The 26221-nt window shown below is 40.5% G+C and overlaps 2 protein-coding genes across 10 annotated transcripts in view; one reads left to right on the top strand and one right to left on the bottom strand.

The window, feature by feature from the left end:
• Nucleotides 1–26149, bottom strand: part of XPNPEP3 (X-prolyl aminopeptidase 3) — a 44379-nt gene extending 18230 nt beyond the window's left edge. For 2 of the 9 annotated variants that reach the window (XM_086402986.1, XM_086402990.1), the window contains exons 1-5: nt 25632–26145; nt 16560–16676; nt 15626–15772; nt 7556–7963; nt 5516–5718 (exon numbers count right to left, since the gene is read on the bottom strand). In XM_086402986.1, coding sequence (XP_086259112.1) covers nt 5516–5718; nt 7556–7907 — 555 coding nt within the window. In that variant the 5' untranslated portion in view covers nt 7908–7963; nt 15626–15772; nt 16560–16676; nt 25632–26145. Of the gene's footprint in view, nt 1–3014; nt 3403–3886; nt 4153–5515; nt 5719–7555; nt 11318–15625; nt 15773–16559; nt 16677–18894; nt 19411–25631 lie in introns of those variants that run through there. The other 7 variants (XM_086402989.1, XM_086402987.1, XM_086402992.1 and 4 more) reach the window with 7 other exon arrangements.
• On the top strand, nt 19478–20636 carry DNAJB7 (DnaJ heat shock protein family (Hsp40) member B7). Its single transcript, XM_086402997.1, has one exon. The coding sequence runs from the start codon at nt 19677–19679 to the stop codon at nt 20589–20591; it is 915 nt and encodes a 304-aa protein (XP_086259123.1). The 5' UTR covers nt 19478–19676; the 3' UTR covers nt 20592–20636.
• Nucleotides 26150–26221: the final 72 nt, after the last annotated feature.

Here is a 26221-nt window from a genome sequence, read left to right as displayed (position 1 = left end):
CAGTCCTGACTGAGGAGGACAACAGGAGCCTGTACTCTGGACCTGGCTGATGGGTTATTGTTGTTGTTCAGTGGTTAAGTCGTATCTGACTCTTTGCGACGCCATGGACTGCTGTGTGCCAGGCTCTCTTGTCCTTCACTAATCTCCCCGAGTTTGCTCAAATTCATGTCTGTTGAGTTGGTGATGCTATCTAACCATCTCATCCTCTGCTGCCCCCTTCTTCTGCCTTCAATCTTTCCCAGCATCAGAGGCTTTTCCAATGAATTGGCTCTTTACATCAGGTCGCCAAAGTACTGGAACTTCAGCTTCAGCATCAATCCTTCCAATGAATATTCAGGGTTGATTTCCTGAATCAACTGAAAATTTTGACTGGTTTGATCTCCCTGCAGTCTAAGGGACTCAAAAGTCTTCTCAGCACCACAATCTGAAAGCATCAATTCTTCGGTGCTCAGCCTTCTTCATGGTCCAATTCTCATATCCATATGTGTTGGCAAAGTAATGTCTCTGCTTTTTAATACTCTGTCTAGGTTTGTCATAGCACTCCTTCCAAGGAGCAAACGTCTTTTATATTTCATGGCTGCAGTCGCCATCTGCAGTGATTTTGGAGCCCAGGAAAATAAAATCTGTCACTGCTTCCACTTACCCCCGCTTCTGTTTGCCATGAAGTAATGGGACCAGATACTATGGTCTTAGTTTTTGAATGCTGGGTTTCAAGCCAGCTTTTTCACTCTTCTTTCACCCTCATCAAGAGGCTCTTTAGTTCCTCTTCACTTCCTGCCATTAGGGTGGTATCATTTGCATATTTGAGGTTATTTCCCCTCGCAATCGTGATTTTAGCTCAAGCTTCATCCAGTCCAGTATTTTGCATGATGTACCCTGCATGTAAGTTAAATAAGCCGGGTGACAACATATAGCCTTGACGTACTCCTTTCCCAACTCTGAACAGTCCACTGTTGCAAGTCTAGTTCTGCTGCTTCTTGACCCACTGTACCCTTATAGTGTACCCTTCTCCTTTAGTAACTCAAGACTTGGAAGCACCACCACTGTCTTTAACAACTGATCCGTTTACCTGCCATTTGTTAGTACATCTGGCATCTAAATTCATTCACTTTTTTTTTAAACCCAATATGAAATCCATATTGCATAAAATTAACCAATGAACAATTCGGGGAATTCTCTGTGCTTCCACCACAGGGGGCATAGGTTTGGTTCCTGGTTGGCGGACTAACAGCCCACAAGCTGTGACTCGTGGCCAAAAAAAAAAAAAAAAAAAGTGAACACTTCAGTGGCATTTAGTCTATTGACAATGCTAGGCAGCCTCCACCTCTGTCTAGTTTAAAAACATTTTCACCACCACCAAAGAAACGCCCCACCCAGTAAGCAGTTACTTTCCCCATATCCCTGTCACCCTAGCCCCTGGCAAGCATCAATCTGCTTTTGGTTTCTATGGATTTACATATTCTGGCTATTTCACATAAACGGAACTACATAATGTGTGGCCTTTTGTGTCTGGTCTGCTTCACTTAGGATAATGGCTTCAAGGTTCATCAACGTTGTGGAATGTATCAGTATGTTATTCCTTTTTACGGCTGACCAGTATTCCACTGTATGTATAGATATATATACTACATTTTGCTTATCCATTCATCAATGGATGGTCATAAGAGTTGTTTGCACCTTTTGGCTATTGTCAATAGTGACTCAACTTCGCTGATAGCTCAGTCGGTAAAGATTCTTTCTGAAATGCAAGAGATCTGGGTTCAATCCCTGGGTCAGTAACACCCTCTGGAGAAGGAGATGACAACCCACTCCAGTATTCTTGCCTGGAGAATCCCACAGACAGAGGAGTCTGGCAGGCTACAGTCCACAGGGTCACAAGAACTGGACACTACTTAGTGACTAAACCAGCACCACCATTGTTTGAGCACCTGTTTTTAATTCTTTTGGGTATATACCTAAGAGAAGAACTGTCAGGTCATATAATAATTGCTTTTTTTCAGGAACCCCCAAGTATTTTCCACAGTGACTGAACACTTCTCCTGGTAATGTACAAGTAAGTAAGTACATGTCGCTCAGTCGTGCCCAACTCTTTGCGACCCCATGGACTGTAGCCTACCAGGTTCCTCCGTCCATGGGATTTTCCTGGCAAGAATACCGGAGTGGGTTGCCATTTCCTTCTCCAGGAGATTTTCCCAACCCATGGACTGGACCCAGGTCTCCCGCATTGTAGGCAGACACTTTACCATCTGAGCCACCAGGGTAATGTACAAAGGTCCCAATTTTTCCACATCCTTGCCAACAATTGTTATTTTTTTAATTTTTATTTAGTTATGGCTTCATTATTGCACTCGGGCTTCCTCTAGTCGCGGTCAGTGGGGGCTGCTCTCTCGTTGTGGTGCACGGGCTTCTCATGGTGCTGGTTTCTCTTACTGCCCAAGCTCTAGAGCACAGGCCCAGCAGTGTGGTGCTCAGGCTTAGCTGCCCTGAGGCTTGTAGGATCTTCCCTGGCCAGGGACTGAACCCATGTCCCCTGCACTGGCTGGTAGATTCTTTACCACTGAGCCACCAGGGAAGCCCGACATTTGTTATTTATTTTTAAATAAGGTATATTATTAGGTGTGAAGTGGTATCTGATTTTGATTTGCATTTCCCAAGTGGCTAATGATATTTAAAGCATTTTTTCATGAGCTTAGGTCATTTGTATATCTTTGGAGAGATGTCTATTCAAGCTTCACTCACTTTATAATTGGGCTGTCCTTTTTTTTCTGGTGGCCGTGCCAAGAGGCTTGCAGGATCTTAGTTCCCCGACCAGGGATTGCACCATCACCCTCAGCAGTGACAGTGTGGAGTCCTAACCTCTGGACTATCATGGAATTTCTTTTGTTTTTGAGTTGCAAGAATTCTTTACATATTCTGAATACTCGATCTTTATCAGATATATGACTTGCAAACATTTTCTCCCATTCTGGAGGTCACCTTTTTACTCTTAAAAAATGCCCTTTGAAACACAACTATTTTCAACTTTGATCAAATCCAATTTATTTATTTTTCTTTTGTTGCTTATTTTGGTGTCATATCTAATAAATTCAAATTCATAAAGATTCAGCCCTGTATTTTCTTCTAGGAGTTTTATATACTTGTAGCTCTTGAGGTTAGATGTTTGATCTATTTTGAGTTAATTTTTGTATATGGTGTGAGGTATGGGTCCCACATCTTTATTGTGCATGTGGACACCCAATTGTTCCAGCATACCTGAATTATTCTTAAAATACACAGTTAAGGAATTATTTTGAAAGAAAAAGGATGATTCTGATGAGAGGGGTGAAAATAAAACTCTTGAGCTTGGGTGACTGCCAAACCGCTGCTGGTTTGAAGTAGTACTGGCTTTTAAATCAGTGGAATCTGAAAAAGATAGAATCTGAACCTTAGCAGCTAGCATAATGGATTGGAAAGGAATCGCAAACTGACGGCAGGTATGGCTTTGGTTTGAGAAAGCTCACTCTTCTTCAGACGAGTCTCACTCACTTTGGGCAGCAGGTGGAGCTCTAACCAAAGCAACGTGAGCCACTGTTAGTGAACCAGTGAGGCTTCTGAGACATGCTACAACTAAGATAATTCAAGTATAGCAAACTGTCTGATGGAGGACAAAAAAAAAAATCAGAGACCCTTATCTAGTAAGGTTTAGTACGCAGAATACTATGTAAAGAACTCTGCAACTAAAAAACAAAAAGATAAATAGTTCTATTAGAAAATAGGCAAAAGAGCTGAATGGACGTCTCCAAAGATGATATATAAAGGTCCAATAAGCACATAGAAAGATGCTCAATGAGTGATTAGGAAAATGCTAATCAAAACCAAAATGAGATACCATTTCTTTTGTGTGTGTGTGTGTGAAAGTTATTTATTTATTTTCGGCTGCTCTAGTCTTTGCTGCGTGTGGACTTCCTCTAGTTACAGCGAGTGGGGCTACTATCTTGTTGTGGTGCGAGGGCTACTCATCGCAGTGGCTTCTCTTGTCGCGGAGCACTGGCTCTAGGGTGCCCAGGTTTCTGCAGTTGCGGTGCATGGGCTCAGTAGTTACGGTTCATTGGCTTAGTTGCCCCGGGGCATGTGGGATCTTCCTGGACCAGGGACTGATTGAACCGACGTCCCCTGCATTGCAAGGCAGATTCTTTTTTTTCCGCAAGGACGATTCTTAACCACTGGACCAACAAGGAAGCCCAAGACACCATTTCACATCCATTAGGGTGGCTATCACCAAAGCAAACGAACAGAACAAAACCCCCAAACCAAAACACAAGTGTTGGTGAGGATGCAGAGAAACTGGAACCCTTGTATACTGCTAGCAGAAATGTCAAATGGTGAAGCCACTATGGAAAACAGTTTCAAGGGAGCAATCAATGGGTGACATAAAAGGGAAAATTTAACGTAATTTTGTGCCTCAAGAGATGCTTAAAGCAAGACAATACTATTTCTCTTAGCCTTGACTCAGAAGCTCCTTGGGGTGGAGGGCTCTGATGAAATCTTTCTCTTTTGAAGAGCCTAAAACAGAGCTACACAATAGCCAACGTAACAAACACACTTCCCAGAGCGACATACGTTCTCAAAATGGACAAGAGATGAGAACTCTGTGTTTGACTATATGAAGCTAGTTTTTTGGGTTTGTTTATGATTCTCACGTCATAGGATGGATCTATTATAGAGGAGCTATGTTGGGAAGCAACCTGTGGGAATATTTAACAGGTTGAACTTGAAAAACACTGATTAATAATAATCTAAATGAACATTATACAGTCATCAATTGTGATGATGGTTTAAAAGAGGTACCACAATATGATGGTAGAATGTCATATACTCTATGTTGATGAGATCAAAGGTTTATACTTGGTCTCTGTGAGAGCTGTTACAGAGCAGGAATATGCCAATGAAACCAAAATCCAAAAATCCCTAGCTGAGATTCCTGGGGCTTCCTGGTTCCGAGGTGTTCTATGCATGCATTTGTGGTTCCTGAGCCCCAGAGAAAATGCACCCTGCCCGGTCCTTACTGGGGAAGGACAGCAGGAGCCTGCACTCAGCTTCTCTGGACACGGCTGTGAGACAGCCATTGGCTGTGTTAGCTATTTTCACATTAATGCTGTTGGTAAACTGTGCCTTTCTCCTGTAATAAACTGATAATTCGTAAGCATGGTCATTTTAGGTCCCATGAATCTACTTTAATAAGCTCTGTGGCCACTATTACTGTAATTATGATAAGGAAAGGAAATAAAATGAATTAACTTATGTTGTTCCAAAGAGAAACAATTAAGATTGTGGATAAAAAGATACAAGAAGGATATCTGATTTGCCTTCCTAAGTACTGCACAAGTCTCTAGACACACTCGGTAAACATCAGAGCAGAAGCTATATGTCCATGTGCCGTTAGACTACTGCCCTGGGTACACAACCTCAGGTGCCCACTGAACCCTAAAAGCTGGACTTTTTAATTTGGGAAGAACTTCTTCTGTAGGAACCATACCTGTGATGTCAGCTTCCCAGCAACCTGCATCCGTTCAATTTCTGCAGGAGATTTGATCAGCCTGAGGCGCTGTACCAGCTGCTGCACAGCCCGAACCTTGTTCTTGCTCCTGGCTTTGACCTCCGCCAGCTGCTGCATGTAGTCACAGTGGAGTTGTTTGTGAGCAGGCCTCATCCAGTCATACCACAGTGTATGTGTCTCAGCTTAAAAGAGATTTAAAATAAGACAGCGACAAGAAATACCACCTGTCATTGACTTGAAGAATCAAAACTATTTTTAAATGTGTAGTATAAACTCTAAAGGGTTGAACACACTCTCTCAGGACCTAAAGGAATGGGTCATAAGTCATTGGGAAGGCCCTTCCTGAAAATGGCAAGATATTCTGAGACTGGATATACAGCTTTTTCTGCCCTCAAACCTCAGTGTTTTTTTGTAAAGACAATAGATGAAACTAGAGCTTTACTCAAGCTTTGATTATTTTTAACCGTTTAAGAACAATTGCGACAACTGTTCTCCAAACCACAAGTCAGCTAGAGGTACTGTTAAATAACTGGACACAGAAGGACAGAGAAAGTACTCAGCTCACAACCTCATGGTTAAAAGTGCTCCATCCCTGAGTTTCAAACAGTCTCAGTACGGGTGGGAGGGGGTCTCACAGCTGATAATCCACATTCATCCAGAATACCCGTCCTCTTTCATCTGCCATGTGTTCTCATTACAGACAACCACAGTTCACCTCTCCACTTTGTAGACCCAAGGAAATGGTTGAGTTTTGCTCGAGACTTAAGATAAGGCACACCAGGAAAATTTTTTCCACTTACACCATGTCTCTATTTGTTTCCCCCCCTTTTTATTTTCTGACAGAAACCTATGAGTAGTATTCCCAACAATTTAAATCTGAAGATTTCTACGTTTCATACAGTGGACTGGGGACAGAAGAGGGGGGAAAAGCCCTAAAAATTTTGATTGGGTATGCATTAGTGATACAATCTCCAAAATATTTTTACTTTTTAAAATAAAAATGATTTTAAATATAGACTACATGTCAAACTCTAATCTTACTTTTAACACAAATTTAGTTGTAGTTTTTAAAAAGTAAAACAACCATGACTATTTGCTGTCATTTTATAAAGTCATAGGCCAACCTTTTTAAAACTTTCAATCCAGGATTGTTGGAAGCAATTTTGAAATCCTCTTTTAATAAGAGAATGACTTCAGAAATGTTTATATATCTTACAAGAATGTCAGACTGAAATTTTACAATCAAATACCTTATTTTGTCTAAAATCAGTATTTTATAACTTGACCATCTATCTTATTTACCAAATGTGGCTCTAAGTGACTTTTGGACACTAAAAAGTAAAATACTTCCTAGAGCTGTAGATGTATAAGAATCACTAAGGATAGTTTATAACGTAGTATACACTCTGAAAAGTTCTAGAAAAGGAGTCTCAAAACATTGAGTGATCACAATTCTACCAGAATAAACATAGAGAAAGTCATGTTTTTCAAGGGGCATGAACTCAACTGTGTACATGAACCACTGGAGAATCTTGTTAAAATGCAGATTCTGATAGGAGGTATGAAGTGGGAGCCACAGATTTTACACTTCCAGTATCTAGTCTGCATTTGTAATTCTATAACGCATCACCAGGTGTTTCTGCTGCTGGTGAAGGATAAACCATTCTTTGAGAATATTGTCCATTTTTGAAGAGTTGGCAAAAGTGGTAAGATAAGTAGTAGGCAAGGGTCAACGGACTGGTCAGTTATCTTGAAGACTGGCCCATGTCCATCCTCCACATTAAAATCCTCTTTCTGGGATTTCACACTAGAACAGACAGTCTCTGAATGAATAATCTAATGAAGATTTAGCAAACGAATAAAGGAAATCCTTAAAGTCTTATGGAAAAGCTTTATATTCTTTCACAGTGCCAAGGGAAATGTTGCCATGCTAATAGTTTTAGCAAAGGAAGAACAAATGGTCAAGAAGGTCTTAGTCCCAACCTGGCCTGTGATCTGAGTTCTGCTCCTATCTGTTACCTTTCAGCTTTGGTACAAGATGTTGAAATTCCTCCAGTGTATAGGCTTCATCCACTCCAGTTAGAGCTATTGCTCCATCGGTGCCAGATCGAGGGCCATCCCAAAGTTCTCGACTGGGGTCTCTCCGAGGCACAAAAAGCATGGCCTTGTGTGCTGGTAACTGCTTGCCAGGGAGGCTCTGAAGGACCAGAATGCTATCGGGCTCCTGGAATCCACACAGGTACAGGAAATTGTTGTCTTGGTGGAAAATATAGGGGATATCATTGCTCATGTAGTACGTAGGGTTGGACAGCAGTACCACTGTGTGGTCTGTACCACTCTGCTCTTGTGCTTCCTTGTGGATCAGAGACATTAGTTTGTGTCTGCGAAGGGCATATTCCACCTGGGATAGTCCTGGCGTCACCTCCCCTAGAAATGACAGATAACAGTGAAGCTTTGCATTTCTATAGTGGCAGAGTACTGATACTTAAGATAGTTTAATATTAGATGGATACACTCAAGTTCATTTCTTCAATTTATGCCCAATCTCCTCATAGCACATGGCAAAATTAAGGAGATAACCCAGGTTTCAAATTTCCATTCCACTGCAAAAATTTGGAAGAAATGATAGTTAAATGTGGTCCTGCCTGAAAACTGGGATCACGACCCCTTAAGATCTTTTCCAGCTCTCTGGTTCATTCTTTTACTCATTCGCTCAAATATTTATTAATTATTATGTGGAAGGCACTCTCAGGGACACAATCCAAGTTGCCCTTAAGTTTCAATATACAAGGTGAGGAGAAGGATCACATTTTCTGTGTAAGACTTCCCCAAAAGAATATAAGTTCTTTGAAGACATCGAATTTTGTCTGTTTGCCCAATGCTATATTCTCAGGGCCCAGAATAACAACTGGAATATAGCAGGGCTTTGAACTCTAGTAATATTATCTACCTCTTGGGGATGTCATGAGAATCAAATCCGATAAAGTAAGTGGTTCTTAAAGACTTAAAGATGTCCTAGAGAATCTTTTGAAAGCTACGGATTTATTCTGTTTACTAAACTCCGTGTAGGCACATACAAACTTTTGACATATAATTTCAAGAGTCTCAGATTCCCTTAAGCTCACTCAAACAACCCATTTTAAGAACCTTTGAAGGGTTATGTCTTAGTTCTTAATACTAGTACCTAGAAGACTGCCTGGCTGCTAGCCCAGTGATGCCTGTGTGAATGCTTCACTTCTGAATGGAAATTATGCCTGCTTTCACTTCAGGTTCTCAAACAAAAGAACTACTAAAACAGTTGTTTCCTAAGCCTGAACTTAACAATATTAAGAGTAAAACAACATCTAATGCTTACTGAATGCTTACTATGTGTCTGTACTATTCTAATTATTTACATGTATCAACTTTTTTGGGCTTCCCTGATGGCTCAGTGGTAAAGAATCCACCTGATAATGCAGGAGATGCGGGTTCAATCCCTGGGTTGGGAAGATCCCTCGGAAAAGGAAATGGCAACCCGTTTCAGTATTCTTGCCTGGAAAATCCCATGGACAGAGGAACCTGGTGGGCTACAGTTCAATGGGGTCACAAAGAGTTGGACATGACTTAGTAACTGAACAACAACAATCAACTTATTAATCTTCACAATGACTTTGTGATGTGGGAAAATAATTATTATTCCCTGTGGTATCCAGTCTCCATATGCAAGTATGAGAAAATGGCCATGAAACACTGCTGTATATAAGAAGTGAAATATCAAGATGGACAATATGTTCGCATTATTAAAAAAAAAAATTAAAGGAGAGAGGAAAAAAAAGAATTTAGAAAAGTTTGGAAAAGAATCACAATTTTTATAGTGGTAACCTATGGAGAATGAGATAAACTGAAATTCTCTAACATGATTTTTTTATTATTTGAATTTTGCTTCAGGGAGTATATACTCTTACAATTAAAATCTCAAATAGAGAGATAAAGAGGCTAAAAAAGGGACACCGTGGACGGTCCACTCCATACTCATAACCTATAAGGGTTTCCTATTGTCCATTAGATCAAATTCAAACAATTAAGCTATTTCGACACTTACATTTAATATTAACATATTAATGTTCTCTACCAGGTAACTTCAACTTATCTGGCCAACACTTTTGGTAACAGCTTTACTGAGATATTTTCATACTATACAATTCACCCACGTACAAGTATAGAATTCAACGCTTTTTGGTATATTCACAGATTTGTGCAACCATTACCCAAAACAATTTGAGAAAATTTCATCACTCCAAAAAGAAGCTCCGCACCAATTAGCAGTCATTCTGTTTCCTCTGAATCCACCCCAGCCTTTGAAAACCGCTATTTTCCGTCTCTATGGATTTGTCTATTATAGAGATTTCATATAAATGAAAATACACAATATGTGGTCTTTGGAGACTTAAACTTTTTTCTTAGTATTCCTCCAATTATTGTGAAATTAATTACTTCTAAGTCTCAAGTCCAACTTGTTCTTTCCCTATTACCTTTCTTACAATGTGCCCCTTTTCTAAAATTTCTTCTTCCAAAGCAATTCCACTCCAAGACTTGAAGCTCAAGATGTTTGCTTTTAGACCCTTCTCATTCAAAACACTTTAACTAACCCTGTTCATGCTCATTTGTTCCTTTGATCTACTTTTTAAAAAATTAACTATTTCTTTTCCATATATACATCTTATAGTTGTATATAAATGTACTCACACCATACTCCCCCCCACCATTTCTTCATTATTTGAGCCCTCATTCCCCTTCCCTCCTTCTACCCACATTAGAGCCATCCCCACGGTTTGTATTCTAGTAAGTAAACTTCCCCTTTATGGATCACAGCCTTGTCATGGGGGAAGGAACTTGTATAACTCAATGAAGCTATGAGCCATGTTGTGCAGGGCTAGCCAAGATAGACGGTCATAATGAAGAGCTCTGACAAAACATGGTTTATTGGAGAAGGGAATGGCAAGTCGCTCCAGTATTCTTGCTGTGAGAACCCCATGAACAGTATGAAGAGGCTTTTTAAAAAGATACGACACTGGAAGATGAGCCCCCCCGCAGGTTGGAAGGTGTGAAAGATGCTATTGGAGAAGAGCGGAGACAATTATGGACATGAATCTGAGCAAACTCCGGGAGATAGTGGAGGACAGAGGAGCCTGGCCTGCTACAGTCCAGGGGATCACAAAGAGTCAGACATGACTTAGTAACTAAACAACAACAACAGGACTTAGTGACTGAACAACAACATCATATCCTTTCCTATTTTTCTCAATATTCATATAAACGCATACATATTACCTGCATTCAGGGTTTTATGAGTCCCTAGTGTTTTACAAAAATGGGACACCACACAGTCTTTTCTTCATATTGCTTTTCTAACACAACAATACCTCATAGAAATCCCTCCCACCAACTCATCTGGCATAACTTCAACTCATTCTGCTTGATGTCTCCATATTATTTCTTGGGGGCACTGTATCATAATTTCCTGATTAATTTCCCTACTGCTGGGCATTTATATAACTTTCTGCTATCATAATAAATATCTTTATACTTATCCATAGGGTGCCTTCATGCGCTACGCACACTGGTGCTTTGATTTCTGTGGGACAGCCCCAGGAGAGAAACTGGTGGATCAAAGTTCTTCAAGTTTTCCCAGTCAGTACTCATGTCCAGTACGTGCAGCTCAGTTGTTTCTGCTTACTTGGGGAGTGTCTAGTTGTTCTACCTGTAGCTGTATCCCATTAATAATTTTTAACTTTTATTTACCTACAATAGAAACACCGACATTTTTATTAACGAAATTGGGGAGAAACAAGATAGATAAATGAGGGGTCTTGTGACAATTTGAATCGGGAAAGCAAGAGAGCTGGTCCTAGAAGAGCTCAGAGCACATTTCTTTCTCTCAGGATTAAGCTGGCTAAAAGTACCCTAGGGCTCCACCGCAGAATACTGAACTTTGTACCAGAGCCTAAGAATAGCTTAACTATTTATCTCCCTGATAATTATTCATGTTAATTCTGTTGCTGTTACTCAATATTGGAAATTTCCCAGTTTACCACAAACAGCACACACTCTTTTCTAAAAGCAGAGGCTGCTTATAACAAGTGAATTATCCAACTTTTCCTTTTTTTGTTTTACTTTTGTCCCTTTCCCTTTGTGCTTCACTTTTGGTTATTTCACAGCCTTAGTCCATGTAACAAAACTAAACTTAAAAAATCAATTCATTTTGTGTTTTTAAAAAAATTTTTGAAAGAAAACTCACAGTATTAATGATCTTAATTAATGAACGTGTTATCTCATTTTCGTTAATAATAGTATACACATAGCGTATTAGGAAGTAACTTCTGAAAAAAGATAAAAATTATTTAAAAATCAAAGCAGGATTGCAAAACCATCTTTCACATTCTTTAAGCATTCACCATTGCTGAATGTAATTTCATACAAATGATTATATGAGAAATATTTAAAACACTGGCTACATTTCCCCAAGCTTACTAATTATAAACACTATAGAGTGACTATTAACTAAATGCTTCTAAACTTCTGAAATTTCAAGGAACTCTTGGTCACAACAGAAAAAGTATCCAAGGAAAAACATACCTTTTCTTATCAATTGAAGGAGGGGTAAAAGTGTGATAAAGCAATGAACTTTAACTCTACAGGTAAACCTGACAGTTATTATGACCTTTGGTCATAGAACTAACCATTATAGTCAATGTAGCCTGAATTTCTTCAGATAAAATTGTATCTGAATAGACTTTATGGGTAATTTCATCAAACTGTAAAGTATTAAAAGGCACAGTCAGTATTTTGTCACTTGAAGTCAATTAAGGATAGAGGGGCTACTCGAACAAGCTTATTTAGTCAATCAAGTGCCTAGATGTCACAATCTGGACTCTAAATAGCAAAGTCTCATAATCAATCTCGAGAGTCGGCTGCCAAGAAGAAAAGCTCTTCCAGGATATCGAGAACTGGGCCTCTGAAGACAACAAAAAAATGTTCTTCATATTTTATCAGCCAGGCAGAAAACCCAGAGAGGAGTTTTATGAAGACTGAATATGGATGGAAAGATGCAAGTCTTTGCTACAATCTAGGTATGTATTTTAATTACTTCCTGAAACTAACTAGCTTAGGATTTTTTTCTTTTCTGGTTGTGCCTTGTGGCATGTGAGTTCTTAGTTCCCCTACCTGTGCCCCCTGCAGTGGAAGAGAGGAGTCTTAACCACTGAACTGCCAGGGAAGTCCCTAGGTTAAGATTTTAACATGGTCTGATTTGAAGAAGTGTCCCTGAATTTTGTTTAATATTAGGTAGCTTTTATTGTGTAATAAGAAAGAAGTGCATAAAATGATCTATTACTATATAGTTGGAAAACGAGGATAAAGAAAAAGTTAACAAACATTTCCTTTACAACGTAAAACATAGATATCTCTGAAAAAATGAAATGACCAAATAATTGAAAAAAATCTCTAAATGGATTTTATTTGCATATACTGAGCAAAACAAGCTAGAGAAAAAGGGTTCATACTGTATGACTTCACTTCCACAAAACTCAAGAACAGACAAAACAAGCATGCTGATAGAAACGAGGCCAGTGGTTAAGGATGGAGATGGGATTGACTAGAAGGGTATGCGAGGACCTTCTAGGTTGATGGCAATGTTCTATATCTTGAATGGGGTATGAGTTATATTGTTGTATGTAGGTATATGGACAATCATTATCTTTATAAAAGTAATTGTTTTTACATGAAAGCCCCAAATTATCTGGCTTTCTTGCACAATGACAAGAATGAGTTTCGAGTCATTCAGGAGACTTTTATTATTCAGTTCTTAGGAGATTTCCAATCCTTTCCTGGGGTAGATTCGTGCTAATCTTTACCCCAGAGAATTTCTTGATATGGACAAGAAATATGCACAAGGTGTTTCTGTAGTATCTATAATAGTATAAAAATCTCACCCCACTGAAATAAATCTTGATCTTTTAGATACTATTAAAGTCAATCATGTTTAACAAAACTTAAAAAAAAAAAATACACCCCTTGCTTAAGGCAGAACTACAACTAAACTATCACTAAAGATGATAACTAACTGGTTTTGAAACTTTCAAGTGAAGAAGATTAGGGAATGATTATGTATAATCCACTCTAGAACCTTTCTTTTCATCATTTTAAATATTACACTTAACAATAACCGTACAGTCTTAGCCATTATTTGATGATAAGGGACAAAAAAGTTCATGGTAAAGGCATTCCCTCAAATTCTGGGCCACACAGTTGTGTTCTGATTATGTTCCAGTGAATCTAGTCATTGCTGTAGTTGAAAGAAAACCAAGAAGTGGTTCTGCATAGGTCAGACAAGTCATTCTGATAAGCCCAACTCTTTGAATAACCCCTTTTTAAGCTCCAAACTATATCACATATTCCAAAATTAGTTTTGCTTAGGAACATAAAAATGTTAGAAATATAGGTTTTTGGAAATAATACTTAATTAGGCACTAATTTTTCCTATCCTCTGGAAGGGAACTGTTGATGAAGCTGCACACCTTGCAATGTCAAGGAACTAAGTGTCTTTCCCGTACAGATACTGTAAAAGTAGACTCATGGTTCATAATGGTATTTAGCTCAAAATGCCACTTGCCTTCCTTCATGGAATCCCTTTTCTTCTTGGTGATAGATACTAAGTAGAAGGCATGTTAATGATCAAGGAGGATGAACTGACATTTCTGTCTCTACATACATGGTTCTTAACACAGAGATGGCAATGTCATAAAAAGAAGAAATATCCTATAATGCTCAGACTTCTTTAAGCAAAGGACAAGTTTCAAAAATCACTGAGAGGACTTAGGGGAGTGAATCTGACTCTTTATTTCCATCTAAGGCAGTAGTAAGCACAGCCAACACAGAACTCCTTTATCTCCTACGTCCTTCTGCTGATATCTTCCAAGTTACTGTTGCTTCGGGAAACGCATAGGTATGGCCAAAAGAAATCCAGGGAAATTCAAAATTCAGGTGTTGATGCAGTAATTTCACTTCTAAGAATTTGGGGTTTTTCTTTTTTTGCCACATGGCTTGTGGGATCTTAATTCCCCGACCAGGGACTGAACCTGGGCCACCGAGTGAAGTACTGAGTCCTAATCACTGGACTGCCTGGGAAGTCCCACTAAGAATTTATTTTAAGGAAATAATTGATCAGTATAGAGAGTGTGTATACATGCACACACAATTCGATGTAAGAAATAAGTCTAGAAAAAGAAAGCACTAAAATCTCAATAGTTGTTTTCTCTAAATGGTGGAATTATGAGTAATTTTTAAAAAAAATTATGCTTATCTGTATTCTTTAATTTGCCTATAATATATGTAGAACTTGTATAATAATTAGGAAAATGACTGAGATGTTTTCCAAAAGTTTAAAGTACTGGCAAGTATTGGGAAAACATGCCAAACACGAAACCTTTGGGAGCAAAACATATCATAGAAACATAATTTTATATTTCAAACGAACAAACTGACTTTAGGTCTGTAAGAGATTTAAAAAAAAGGATTGCATGTCTTTTAATTTTTCTTAATAACTGACTTTTCCTACACCCCACAGTTATTTGAACACTTTGATAAGTTCTGCATCTCTACATGGTGCAAAATAAGTGATGAATACTTGGAAATTGTATGTGATGGCTTCTTTCACAATGACAGTTCTTTCAAATTCCATCCACGTCTATCCCTTCTCACTTACACCAATCCTTACTGTCCAGGAGGATAACGATTAGGACGTGCATTCCTCTCTCCCCATAGTATATGTGAACATATGAACTTGTATGTGTATGCTTACTCATACCCACTTTTTACATGGTTACCGTGCACGTAAAAGAATTAACAGTCTAGACACAGAGGCCATCACCCTGAGGATGATTACTAGTTTCAAGACCTGGAAAATGCAGCTCACCATGTAAAAGTATCTCACCACGAGAAATCAGTAATTTTCAAAGCTGGTAAAACTTAATATCAAACTGAAGCTACAGGCAGGTTGACTGGATAGAGAAATATTTAAATCAGCACCAACTGTACTGCTACAAAGCTTACCTTACAGCTTTGAAAAACTCTGATTTCTTGTGTGTTTCAGTGGTGAGCTGCATTTCCTGAGTCTCAGCCGACTTCGCAGCAGGTACTCTAGTCTGATGAAGATCAGCAACAGGAAGCCCTCACTGACAGACACACTGGTATCATTCACTGAGTGGAGATAGTGAAAGAGCAACATATTTCCAAAGGCAATTCAGACCGTGTTAATAATCTAGGCTTACACAGTAAATACAGATTTAACTTCCCATGGCAGAAGCCTGGGAAAACCTGACTGCATTTTCTACAAAGCATTTGGTTTCATCCTACCTACTTCTTTGGGATGATATTCATTCATCATAGTTCATCACTTAACTGTCTCTTTGAAAAAACAAGACAAAGAAACCTTAGGCATGAATTTGAACAACAGAATGACATATCTTCTAGCAGCAATATTGGAGTCTTAGAGCAGAAAAAAAATCAGTGAGGTAAACCTTTACCAATTTATAAAAATTGGTGAAGTAAACTTTTATCAACTTTTTGCATCATCTTTATCATCGTTATCACCTCTCAAAGCTGGGACAATCACATCTGGAAATCTTGTGTAGTCTCTATAGAAATATTTTTGTTAATACTGAAATGAGCATTTCATGTTTTCAAGAAAAATGTTTCCTAACATGTCTTTAATACAGTTCACAATGAATCGATAGTCAGAACACAGTTCTAGAAATCATGTTTTAGGAAACATTTCTTTAAAAACATCTTGAAATACATATTTTTTTCACTGATACTTTTGAATTTTAGCCTAATCCTATTTATTCCCCTAGATGGTGCTGTCTAAACAGTACTATTAGCCCTACAGCTATTTAAATTTACATTAATTAAAAAATTCTACTGGATGGCACGGTTCTAGACAAAGCATCTGAAGAGAGAGACGGTCATTACAGGTCAAAGGCCTTACCTGGTCTGAGGAGGTGTGGGTGTGTAAAGGGGCTGGGCTGGCCTAAGTATCGGTTTGGAATCCTCCTCTCTGGGATGGGCTGCAGGGAGTATCTTCGCCGAGAACATGACAAGCATCCTGAAGGAAAAATAAGGACGATGAAATGGAACAGTGCATCTAGCTAGTCCTCACAGTACATACACATTTATCTGGCTCCAGCAGTAGGTTGCTTTAGAAAAATGCAAATCGGTATCTCCTTCAATATTTGCATGGCTCTTCCTCTGAGCCAGCCAGAGCCTGTGTTGGGCCTCAGGGATATAGAAATAAGACTCTTTTTACCTTGAGTGACTTTGGTATACTATTACATAATAGAGGCATACATACCCACAGTATGATTAGCATATGAATAAGGAGCTAAGGGAACAGAAGAAAGAAAACAGACAAAAGCAGGGGAAGGGGTAGGAAGCATTTCATTGAAGTAGTGTTACGCTGTGCCCTAAAATTTAGAAAAAGTGAATGTTTTTACTGAGAATATGTGAAGTCTGGGGAAATATGCACATACTATCTCATTTAATCTTGGAATGTTAGAGCTAGAAGAAATAATGTATGAAAAATGCTTAATCACAGTTAGTACACAAGAAGCTAGTAACCTTCAATACCAGTACTGAATACTAGAGTTCAATACTCTAGTATTCAATGAGATCTATTAAGTGTGTGACTGGCACATGCTGGAAAAAACACAAGAATAACATAAGACTATCTGCCCTGGTCTTAAAAGAATATATAGTCTAGCGGATGTGAGACAGAGCAATGCCACATGGTGAGCACAGTGGTGGATTCATACACAAGGTTTCTGAGAGCACAAGACTAAAACAATGCTGTCTCGGTGACAAAGACAGGACACAGAGCTCTGGGGAACAGAGCAGCACACAATCGGTGCTCCTGTGGGGCTGCAGAAGTAGGTGCCGCCTACTCTGAGCAGGAACTGGTCAAGTGAAAGCGACAAGGGGAGTGGAAGGTATCATGAATGAGACACGAAAGGGAAGGCATAGAAGACACCGTGCTTACATGTGCGTGTGTGCTTACTAAGGGAAGAGGGACGGAAAAAGAGTTTCAGGTCAGTGCTGCTGCTGGAGGGAAAGTAAAATATCGGCAAGATAAGGATCAGACACCTAAAGGCTTTGTACACCAAACTAAGGAATTAGATTTTTAACTGTCACGAGGTTGGCATTATCGCTTTAAAAAAAAACAAAAAACAAATAAGGAATTAGATTCTGAAGTAATTTGGGCAATGTTGGCTCATAGGATAAATAGTCTACCTGCAATGCAGGAGACCTGGGTTTGATCCCCAGGTTAGGAAGATCCCCTGGAGAAGGGAATGGTAACCCACTCCAGTATTCTTGCCTGGAGAATTCCATGGACAGAGGAGCCTTGCAGGCTCTAGTCCACAGAGTCACAAAGAGTCGGACATGACTGAGGAACTAACACTTCCACTTTCTCATGCAGTACTTAGAAAGCTAGGATTTAAATTCAGTTTTAACTTCAAAATCTTTGCTCTTTCCCCTCCACCCTGCCACTCAGTAAGTCCTCTCTGCCAAATTCCCAATGACATTGTTAGTGCCATACAATCTCCCTGCATACATACAATCACTCCAACAGCAAAATGTGAACGTCTACACAAAGCTAAAGGTTCTAGTAGGGATTATCAAGTAGGAATGACAGTGTATGTATTTAAATTTCACTGAATACTATTCTTCCTATGATTGTTATTTTTAATCCCTGTTTCATTAAAAAAGTTTGTCTCAGTGCCCTAAAACGGTTTTATCACTGCAATATTTTGCATGGTAGCCCCCAAAAGATATGTCTATGCTGTAATTCCCCAGACCTTGTGACTGTTAATTTGGAAGAAAGGTTTCTGCAGATGTAAAACTAGATTAAGGAACTTGAGATAAAAAGATCATCCTGCATTATCTGGGTCAGTCCTAAATCCAATGACCTGTGTCCTTACGAGAGAAATGCAGAGGGAGGAGAGAGACAGAAGAGAAGGAAGCAATGTAACCACGGAGGCAGAAATAGGAGCGATGTGGCCACAAGCCAAGGAATACCCAGAGCCACCAGAAGCTGAGACGTAAAGGATGGAGTCCCTCCTAGAGCCTTTGGAAGGAATGGAGCCCTGCTGACACACAATGTCAAGCTTCTGGTCTCCAGAACTGTGAGACAATGCATTTCTATATATTTTTTTTAATGTATTTATTTTTAAAAAATTTTTCTTGTGCTGGGTCTTCGTTGCTGTGTGTGGGTTTTCTCCAGCTGTGGAGAGCGGGGGCTACTCTGTTGTGGTGCATGAGCTTCTCACCGGGTGGCTTCTCTCGTTGCGGAGCACGGCTCGAGGTGCAGCTTCAGTAGTTGCAGCGCTTGGGCTCAGCAGTTGTGGCACACGGGCTTAGTTGCTCCGTTGCATGTGGAATCTTCCTGGACCAGGGATCGAACCTATGTTCCCTGCACTGGGGATTCTTATCCACTGGACCACCAGGGAAGTCCTCTACTGTTTTAAGCAGACATGTTTGTATTAATTTGTTATGGTAGTCTCAGGAAACCAATATAATGACTTTCTAAGGTTGAAATAAGTATGTCAAGTGCTTGAGTACTTTTTCAGAGTTCACAAATTCTTCATTTTTCCAAACCAAAACATGGAAGAACTAAGAAGTAGGTTATTAAAGCTCAGTAACCCAGAGGTCATATTATGCAAGGGGCATGCTGCGGCCGTACTATAACAGGTTCCGCTGGTTTATGGGGCACTGTTTGAGGCTTCTAGGAAAACATAGGAAAAACAGTCCAGAGGGTTAAGGATGGTCTGGTTTGACTCTGGACTAGCTCCATTTAGAAGGTCTGGTCCCTACACCAAGCCCAGAGTGACACCACAATGCAGCCCTCTGACATAAGCTTGTAAGTCTGCTTGCCACATAATCAGTATCCTAACATCTCCTAGCAGTGGTCCAAGGTAATAACATTGTCCTCAATGTAAAAATGCCTATTTACAGTCACTGCCTCTACCACCAGCACCAGCAGAGCCTGAGCTGAGAGGAAACTACGGTTCTCACTCCCTAGAGCAGCCCTTTCCAACCATCTGTTAAAAACATGGTGGATTACTACCAAGTTCTAGGATTGGAGAGACATGCTTCACCTGAGGACATTAAAAAGGCTTATCGAAAAGTGGCACTTAAATGGCACCCAGATAAAAATCCAGAAAACAAAGAAGAAGCCGAGAGGAAATTCAAAGAAGTAGCTGAGGCATATGAGGTATTATCACATGATGAAAAACGGGACATTTACGATAAATATGGCAAAGAAGGACTAAACGGTGGAGGTGGAAGTGATTTCGACGATTCTTCTGAATACGGCTTCACATTCCGTAAGCCAGATGATGTCTTCAAAGAAATTTTTGGTGAAAGGGACCCATTTTCATTTCATTTCTTTGAAGACTCACTTGAAGACCTTTTAAATAATTCAAGGAGCTCCTATGGAAGCAGAAACAGAGGTGCAAGATCCTTTTTCTCTACATCCAGTGAATACCCAGTTTTTGAGAGATTTTCTTCATATGATATAGGATATACACCATTTGGTTCACTGGGCCATGAGGGACTTTATTCATTTTCTTCCCTGGCATTTGATGATAGTGGGATGGACAACTACATTACTGTTACAACTTCAGGTAAGATTGTTAATGGCAGAAATACCAATACAAAAAGAATTACTGAGGATGACCTAGAGAGAGATGAAGACGACAGTGAGTTGAAGTCCTTTCTTTTAAATGGTGTGGCAGATGAAGAGGGCTTTGCTGAAGAATATTGTTGGAGAAGACAGTCATTTAACAATTATTCACCAAAGTCCTGCAGCCCCAAACATGCAAACAATGATGAGCAGGGTATAACTTGGGTCACCAGCAACTGGAATCCCTCTATTTTCTCAGCAGGATTCAAAGAAGGTGGTACGAGGAAAAAAAAGAAGCATAAAGAAGTACAGAAGAAGAAGTCAACTAAAAGGAATCGTTAAATTGATTCTTCAGACACATTATGTTCATATAACATTTGAACACAACTCTGTGTGTGTTTCTGTTAGTCTTGTAGATAATATTTGTTTAATACTACACTAAGATTATGTTTTTAACGTGCTTAGCAGGATTGTAGACATCTGATGAGTGGTCGTTTGGATTAGATTTGTTAGGAAAAGATGAATCGTGGTAACAGTGATATTAAGAGTTTAGAAAACAGCAACGATTATTTTACTTTTTGTTTTTGAGATAAATGCTTATATGGACTTCCCTCATAGCTGAGTTGGTAAAGAATCCCCCTGCAATGCAGGAGACCCCGGTTCGATTCCTGGGTTGGGAAGATATGCTGCAGAAGGGATAGGCTGAGTGAGTGAGTGAGTGAAGTTGCTCAGTCGTGTCCGACTCTTTGCAACCCTGTGGACTGTGGCCCAACAGGCTCCTCTGTCCATGGGATTCTCCAGGCAAGAATACTGGAGTGGGTTGCTATTTCCTTCTCCAGGGGATCTTCCTGACCCAGGGATCGAACCCAGGTCTCCTGCATTGCAGGCAGACGCTTTAACCTCTGAGCCACCAGGGAAGCCCAAGGGATAGGCTACCCACTCCAGTATTCTTGGGTTTTCCTTATGGCTCACATGGTAAAGAATCTGCCTGCAATGCTTATATATTATATATATCACATACATACTTATATATTATGAAGCTTTTCTTTAGTCAAGTCTATAATCTATAATCATTCCTTTGATCTAATTAAAGCTACTTAACAGACTTCTGACATACATAAAGCATTAGCAGCTAAAAATGTATTAAAACACATGGGTTCAGTCTACATAGTTATTAATGAGATGACTTTTTTCAGTGATCACAGAGCACTTCAGACACAACTTAAGACACTATAAATTAAAAATGAACGTATAAAGGCATTTTAAGTTAAAAATAGCTACACTTATATCTGGACGCCTATGTTCATAGCACACTTATTCACAAAAGCCAAGAGGTGGAGCCAGTCCAAATGTCAATTGACAGGTGGATGGATAAATATTTATACATATAGGCATACACAGATTCTGAATTCAGCCTCAAAAAGTAAGGAAACCTTGTCACATGTGACAACATGGATGAACTTTGAGACATCATGATTCTACTTATATGAGGTATCTAAAGTCAAATTCATAGCAATAGAAAGTGGAAATACGGTTACCAGGGGCTGCAGGGAGGAGGACAAAGCGCTGTTAGTGGATACAGATTTAGATTTGCAAGATGAAAAAGTTCTGGAGATCTTTTCACAACTGTTTATTTAAAAGTTATTAACATGGAAAATTTGATGTTACATGTATTTTACATGCAGAAGGCAATGGCAACCCACTCCAGTACTCCTGCCTGGAAAATCCCATGGATGGAGGAGCCTGGTAGCCCAGTCCATGGGCTCGCGAAGAGTTGGACACGACTGAAGTGACTTAGCAGCAGCAGCAGCAGACAGACTTTTAACTGGCTACCGGGCTTCCCAGGTGGTGCTAGTGGTAAAGAACTCAGCTGCCAATGCAGGAGATCTCAGAGATGCAGGTTTGATCCCTGGGTGGGGAAGACCCCCTGGAAAAGAGAACGGCAACCCAATCCGGTATTCTTGCCTGGAGAATCCTAGGGACAGAGGGGCCTGGTGGGCTACAGTCCGTGGGGTCGCAGAGTCAGACACGACTGAAGGGATAGCATGCATGCACGTATTTTACCACATTTTTTTTTTTTTTTTAAAGCCAGACTTATCCTGGGTTCTTCAGAGCAATGTGGCTGTATCATGCATGGGTGGCCATCAGTGACTTATTTCTAATTTTTTGAGTATGTACACAGGATATAAAAATACATTACTCTAAAATACCAGCTTTAGCCATCGCAACCTAGGCTTATGATGGAAGAAAAACAGATGAGTTTCAGAGTTACAGATATATCAGATATTGAGCAACTGGTTTGAGCTCAATGTTTTACTATATTGGCTTCCTTTAAATGAATTTATTATCAACACAATTACTTCTTAGCTTCCTGTAATTATTTCATTTTCAAAATACATTGCTTTCATCCTAGTATTTTTATTCTTTCACTCATTCAATGGTATTTTTTGAGTACCCACTATTTGTGAGGTAGTATCCTAGGTACCTGGGATACAATAATGAACAAACAAAAAACTCTTAGCTGTCACAGAGCTTAGACTGGAGAGAGACAATAAACAAATACTAAGTAAAATATGTTAGTCATAGGTGTAAGTAAAAAAAATCAGGGGAAGGACATAGAAGTTTTGGAGCAAGAGCATTGACATTTCAGCCAAGGTAGCCAGGGTGAAATGATGGTTACATGTGAGAAAAGATCTCAGTGAAATGAAGGAGTAAGCCATGTGGATATCTGGTCACAGAGGATTCCAGGTAGCAGGACTAGCAAGTCCAATGTCCCTAAAGCATGTCGTATAAGGTGCATGAGGAACGTGGAGGAGATCTGCATGGCCCTTTCTGAGAGCAAGTAGGTGAAGTATGAAAGGTGACAGAAGTCCACAGTATGCAATGACTTCCAGAAAACAGTATAAACTACGGTATAACATTTGGGACAGGAAGTCACTGGAGGCTCTGAGGAGAAGAGTGACATACTCTGACACACTTAAACAGGCCTACTATGGCAGCTGTAAGTAGGACTTGCCTGGCTGTCCAGTGGTTAAGACTTCACACTTCCACTGCAGGGAGCAGTTAGGGAACTAAGATCCGGTTGCCAAGAGTCAGATACAACTTGGCCACTTGACAATATTGCCTTTCTTGAGCTTCCATGTCACTTGAGTCAAGACTCTAATCACTATCCTTTGCTATATTCTCATTTGTTGCTTCTCTATCATCTGACTAGACTGTAACTCTAGGCAAGTGGAGATTCGTCCAGAATGACTCCCTAACTCAAAAGTTATTGACTCAAGTTATTCTGGCTCAATAAAAAGTTCCCAAAGAACTCTACTAAGCTAGAGTAAGACCTAGCACAAGTATAACAGGAAAAGGACTATATGGCAAATCACAAAACATTCCTGATTTGCTACTTGTGATACTGTGTTAGTTTCAGTTCCCTATCAGTAAACTATTTGCTCTAACTTACTGGACTTGTGAAGATCCGATGAGATCATTCATTCAGAAAGCCTATATATGTATGGTGGTGGTTTAGTCACTAAGTCAACTGAGACCCCATGGTCTTAAGACCCCATGGACTGCAGCCCGCCAGGCTCCTCTGGCCATCGGATTTTCCAGGCCAAGAATACTGGAGTGGGTTGCCATTTCCTTCTCCAGGGGATCTTCCCGACCTGGGGATTGAACCCAGGTCTCCTGAACTGCAGGCAGATTCTACACTGAGGGAATTCCCCTATATATGTATATTGTGATATTAATAGAAGAGGTAGTTAAATTTACTTATTCTACTGAGGCAAAATGAAGAATGATAAACACATTTTTCAAAGATCTTAGTGTGTATAATCCAGTAAACTAAAAACTTAAACTACAGTCACTCAGTAGTGCTCAACTCTTTGCGACCCCATGTACTATACATTCCATGGAATTCTCCAGGCCAGAATACTGGAGTGGGTGGCCGGCCTTTCCCTTTTCCAGGGGATCTTCCCAACCTAGGGATTGAACCCAGGTCTCCTGCATTGCAGGTGGATTCTTTACCAGCTGAGCCACCATGGAAGCCCTGGTGTAATTCAGTACCTTGTCCTAAACCTTGATTAATCAGGTTTCACACAAAGCCTCAACAAATACAAAAAAAGAGAAGTCACAAGTAAATCAGTGGTTCCAGCTCTAAATCATAAGCTATGGCCTTTGTGTTCAAGACTGACTAACAGCCTATCTATTCACCTACTCTCGATGATCTCGGGACAGATTTCTGCAGCCTAGCTATTAGAAGCAAAGAGCAAGTTCTGTGCACTGGACAATTATTACTTTTTATTTTCATATTTTAGAGTTAGGAGTAAGTCTTGCTATAATTACCATCCCACTATCAATAAATTCAAGTATGAAAGTGAAGTCGCTCAGTCGTGTCCGACTCTTTGTGGCCCCATGCACTGTAGCCTACCAGGCTCCTCTGTCCATGGGATTTTCCAAGCAATAGTACCGGAGTAGATTGCCATTTCCTTCGCCAGGGGATCTTCCCGACCCAGGGATCGAACCCCGGTCTCCCGCATTGTAGACAGACGCTTTACCGTCTGAGCCACCAGGGAAGTCCAAATTCAAGTATAGCAACACAATAAATAAATGCCAAGACACGGTTTTGGTGTCACAGACCACATGCTCTGATGCACGCATTATTCATCTATCGCCTCAAAAAACTAAAATATGATTCAATGGCAGATCTGCCTGAAAGGCAGATGATTCAACCTTCACTGATCAAGTTTTCATGTTTATTGCATTAATTCCTCACGATACAATACACCGTAAAAATATCCTCCCCCCCATATTCCCAGAATACTCTACCTTGCCTTTACAAGCAAAACTTTCAGACATAAAAAGCCTCAGGAGTATTTCCAAATATTACCTCTTCCAAGAGGAACTACTCAAAGGATTTGTATTATTAAACTTAACGTTTCACGTCCATTTCGTGAGAGCCAGCTCTCACGTCAACTCTTTGAAAACACGAAAATACGATTTTAAGTTATCCTAAACTTACTAGGTTATCCTAACAAGAGCTACCTGATGCGAGACACCTTGTCACCAGAACAAGTGTGATAACTGACACAAGTTTCTTGAGTCCGCAAGACTTAGCCCCTCGGGGAAGACAGCACACACTTTTCTCTCTGCATGCATTTCAACTCCCAGAATACCTCAACGGTACAGAGAACACCGGGCCCACCCTTTGTCAGGGGCAGTAGGAGGAAGAGAAGAAATTTGAGGAGTGCACAGAGGGTTTGGGCGTGGAAGTCCCGGTAGAAGGGTCCGCCGAAGCAGGGGTCGCCTGAGACCAACTTGGATCCGGCTTGGCGCGCCTCAGGCTTCGCAGAGCAAGCTCCGGAGGGGACACTGTGGGAGGTTAAGTCTAACCTGAGAGGCTGCGGGCGCTTGCTACCGCGGGAACAAGCCTAGTTGCAGAGAATAGCCAACGCATAACTGCCACGCTCAGGCGTCAGGAGGGAAACGAGGAAACCTGCCGGAGAAGCGGTCGCCAGCAGGGCTGCGTCGCCAGGAAACCTGGCCAGGCGCCCCTCCCCTTCCGGCCGGCGCCGCTCGCCGGGCTTTCCTCCCACAGCGGCGCAGTATGTTTACGTCACGCCCGGATTTGTGAGGGACGCTCCGACCGGAGGGCCATCTTGGTGGCGTCATGGCATCATGTTCTATTTAATGGTCACACTCAAGAGACTATTCTATTCTAAATGACTCCCCACAGAGGCTAACAGCTTCCGCCTCCTTGAAAGCACCGGATGGGAGGATGATCCCTCTAAAGCACCGGTTCTAGAGTTAATATAAGAAAGAGTGTATGGAGAGGCAGGCAACAGCACGAACAGCCACGCTTCTAGAAGGTTCTGAGCAGTGCGCAGGGCAGCGGCAGAGGGAGTAGGAATGAACAGGCGAAGGACCCGGGGTCACGAGACCGTTGGGTGGGCGGAGCCAGCGGCCGGGGAGGTTCTAGTCTG

The sequence above is a fragment of the Bos grunniens genome, chromosome 5, assembly GCF_055505025.1.
Source record: "Bos grunniens cultivar Pamir isolate PY7600 chromosome 5, Bosgru_T2T1.0, whole genome shotgun sequence".
Classification (NCBI taxonomy): domain Eukaryota; kingdom Metazoa; phylum Chordata; class Mammalia; order Artiodactyla; family Bovidae; genus Bos; species Bos grunniens.
Note: the sequence above shows the minus strand (reverse complement) of the source record. Positions and strands in the feature narration are given on the sequence as shown.

Bases quoted from the DNA above. Each gene is read 5' to 3' on its own strand.
- DNAJB7 (XM_086402997.1), top strand. From the start codon at position 19,677: ATGGTGGATTACTACCAAGTTCTAGGATTGGAGAGACATGCTTCACCT.